General features: G+C 37.8%; 1 protein-coding gene across 1 annotated transcript; it reads right to left on the bottom strand.

The window, feature by feature from the left end:
• Positions 1–2,153: 2,153 nt before the first annotated feature.
• Positions 2,154–2,987, bottom strand: LOC101848214 (putative NADP-dependent oxidoreductase YfmJ; the record flags this gene model as incomplete). The annotated part of the gene is given in 1 exon segment (XM_013084830.2): positions 2,154–2,987. A coding segment is annotated over 1 exon segment (111 nt), but the record flags the coding sequence as incomplete, so codon positions are not given.
• Positions 2,988–3,308: the final 321 nt, after the last annotated feature.

Raw genomic sequence — 3,308 nt, 5'->3', positions numbered from 1 at the left:
GGGGGGTTAAAACTACTCCAGGGCGTACGAATAGGGTTAAGCTGTCCCTAACCCTGTACAAATGTATAAGATTTGCACGATAAATAATGGCAACGCTGACAATGTACGGATTTTTGAAAGAATATGTCAATGTAGATGATTTTACGCCCCTATCAGGTGGGCTTCGATCCTGCCTGTCAGACAACCCGGAGTGAGAGGGATACATCATAACATCCCTGACAAATGACCGAGATACTTGATAAAAGATTTCCCCACTCAAGAATCGAACCTGAGTCTCCAGTGTGCAAAGGCCAAAGACATTAACTTCTACCCCGCAGACGCCGGTGATAAAGTATGCAGCATAGCGTCGTCATTACGTTTTAGTTTTAGTGACTCTCTGCTGAATCATGGTCGTCTGCTGCTTGTATTGTGAATGTGGGCCTGTGAGTAACCGAGGACTTAAACTCAAACTAAACTAAGACGTTCAAATTAATTACACCTGTGATGACTGCAAACACCACAGCAAAAAGCACAACTCACTTACTGTCGACATGACTCTTTCACACGCCGTCGGTGTCCAACACTAGTCGTGTATCCGATAAATTAGGTCATACACGTTTTAAGAAAAATAGTATTGTAATTTATCCTTCCTTATAATCTTATAGAATTGTTCAAATTTTGTGTACATTGTTTTTCTTTTGTTGTTTTTTTTACATCTTATGGTATTTTACTTTATGTAACTTTTTCATTGTATGTTGCCCTTAAGTGTTAAGTCGAGATGCAATTTTCTATGGTAAGCAAACCTTACAGCTCTTTCAGTTGGGATGTTATCTCGCAGTTTCTCAAGGTTACCTTGACTCCCGAGATGTGTCTGTGGAGGGTGTGTTGGTTTGGATGAATAAAACATTGGTCGTCTGCAAACACAAGTTCATTTAAGCTTTTGCTGCTTGGATTTGCGTTTTGAGTTATTGTGTCCGTATTACTTAAAGGAGGGCAGGTAACACGAATCCATGGCGTACTCTTGATCTTATTTCGAACCAGTTTGTGTTGCGTTCTTTTGTTCTTCTTGAACCCTCCGTTGCTGGTGTATAGAGCTCTATTTTTTTCAAACATTTGTCCTGTGACATCATATATTATTTCAAGTGTTTTCCACAGCCTGCTTAACACGATTTCCTATATCAAAAACCTTCTCCTGATCTAAGTGGACAATGTCGGCTTCCGAGTTGGGCTCGATAGTTTTCTTGCATAGCTGTCGTAAGGTTAATATAGCATTTCTTTTCTTCCCAGGCTGTTAAAAATTCGCTTCAGTCACAGCATACATATTTCCACATGCTCTTATGGCTTCCACTGTGATGTCATCTGGTCCTTTTGTTTTGCTCTTGGGGCTGGTTTTAAGTCCATTTTCAGTATCTCTGGACAGTACAGGTGTTTCTGTTTGCTTTATATATTATTATTTGGGTTTTATTTCTTTTTGTTGTCCATGGAATACCTTCGGGTTTAGAAGTTCTTGAAAGTTATTTTAATATCTTTTCTAAATTGCACTCTTGCCTAGAGTGGCATTTCTCTCTTTTAATATGATATCATCAACTGTAAATTAGTGTTGTTAACAACGTAACTTAAGACAAAAAGTGTTTGACTTAATTTGGTGGACACGGGGTTAAAGTGAGACATCGAAGATGCAAACTTTTATGACAAAATTCAGACCGTAGTGTGTAGCAGTTAGTCCTTCTTCCTTGCAAACAGGAGACATGGGTTCGAGTCCCAAGTGGGGAAGTGTTTGTTGTTGTTGATTTTTTTCATCTAGTAACTCCGTCCGTCTGCTGGGATGTTGTATCCAACTCAACCCTGGTTGGACCAGACAGCCAAACTCGAAGGAGCCCATCTAATAAACGACCTAGATAGTGTCTGTGCGTTGGTTTATTATGTATAACATATTGTTCAAATTAAGTTACAGCTTGATAAATAAACACTTCACCTTAGTCTAAGTAGGAGTTTTACGACACTTGCAAAATAATTGGACCTTAGAAGTGTCGAAGATAAGAGATGTTAAAAGACAGTAACAAACACAAAAAGAAAGAGAGATAATTGTAATAATGTTTGATAGAAATGAAAGAGCAAACCTCACAAGAGCACCTGCCAATCACCCACGTGAAAAACATCAGAACATAAAAAAGAAATTTAAACAATAAGTATAATTTATTTCACAGAATAACGAAATAATTATGTACAAAAAACAACACTGTTGTCAATACGACAACAGCTGAGAGCATGCGATAAAAACCATCGCTACTGGCGTTCTATAGACATTGAGTTAACCCTTTGGTGCCAAACTCAAGGCCTGCAGGCAGGTCCCATATGGCCCGGCGAACCGTTAAGTCCGGCCTGCGAGAGAATTCTAGGCAGTCCATCCTGAGAATATCGATAACGCAGAACCCTACCCTACTCCAAGCACTAACAAATTTAATGTCAAGAAAAAAAGAACCCAAACTTCCAGCTCTCACTAATAATTAACATACAAGCGAAAATTGGCATGTCTTGATATTTCATAATTCGAACTTTTGTCCATTTCAATTATTAATATTATATTCGCACCATTATTTGAAACAAGGTTTAGATCTACTTTTCCACTACTCAATGAGTGTTCAATTTTTTTTCAAATTTTTTTTTTGGTCTTTTTAAATTCATATTATTATATTCCTATCAATGGTTTTTTTTTTTTTAATTAGTAAATTTTTCACTTCACAATGAATGTTGGACTAGATCAGCCCCCAACCTTTAGAGAAGTCTTATTTGAGTTCGGCCCCCCTGAGTTACCGTCAACAACCAGTCAAGTTCTGGCATTGAGCACCTGGCTAATTAATTATATTTGGCAGTCTAGGCGATAGCTAGTATTTTGATCAACATTCGATGATTGCCTTCCCGAAGTTAGCTCCTTTGAAGAGGTCAATGAAGGCTTTGGGCATGTTCTCGAAACCATCCGTAAAAGATTCTTTGGGGTGGATTTTTTTCTGAAAAACAAGAGTAACATTTTTAGTCAAGGTACTTCGCCCCTGTCTTTCTGTCTCTGTGTCTGTCCCTATGTCTCTCTCTCTCTCTCTCTCTCTCTCTCCTTGTTTCTCTCTCTTATTCACTCTATCACTATCTAAGTATCTCTCTCTTTCTTTCTCTTTTTTCTTTCTTACTCTCCTCCTCCTCCTATCTATTTATCTATCTATCTATCTATCTATCTATCTATCTATCTATCTATCTATCTATCCGTCTATCTATCTATCCATCCATCTATCTATCAAGCAATCATCTATCTATCTATCTATCTATTTATATATATA

The sequence above is a fragment of the Aplysia californica genome, unplaced genomic scaffold (genome assembly GCF_000002075.1).
Source record: "Aplysia californica isolate F4 #8 unplaced genomic scaffold, AplCal3.0 scaffold00320, whole genome shotgun sequence".
In the NCBI taxonomy this organism is placed as follows: Eukaryota; Metazoa; Mollusca; class Gastropoda; order Aplysiida; family Aplysiidae; genus Aplysia; species Aplysia californica.
Note: the sequence above shows the minus strand (reverse complement) of the source record. Positions and strands in the feature narration are given on the sequence as shown.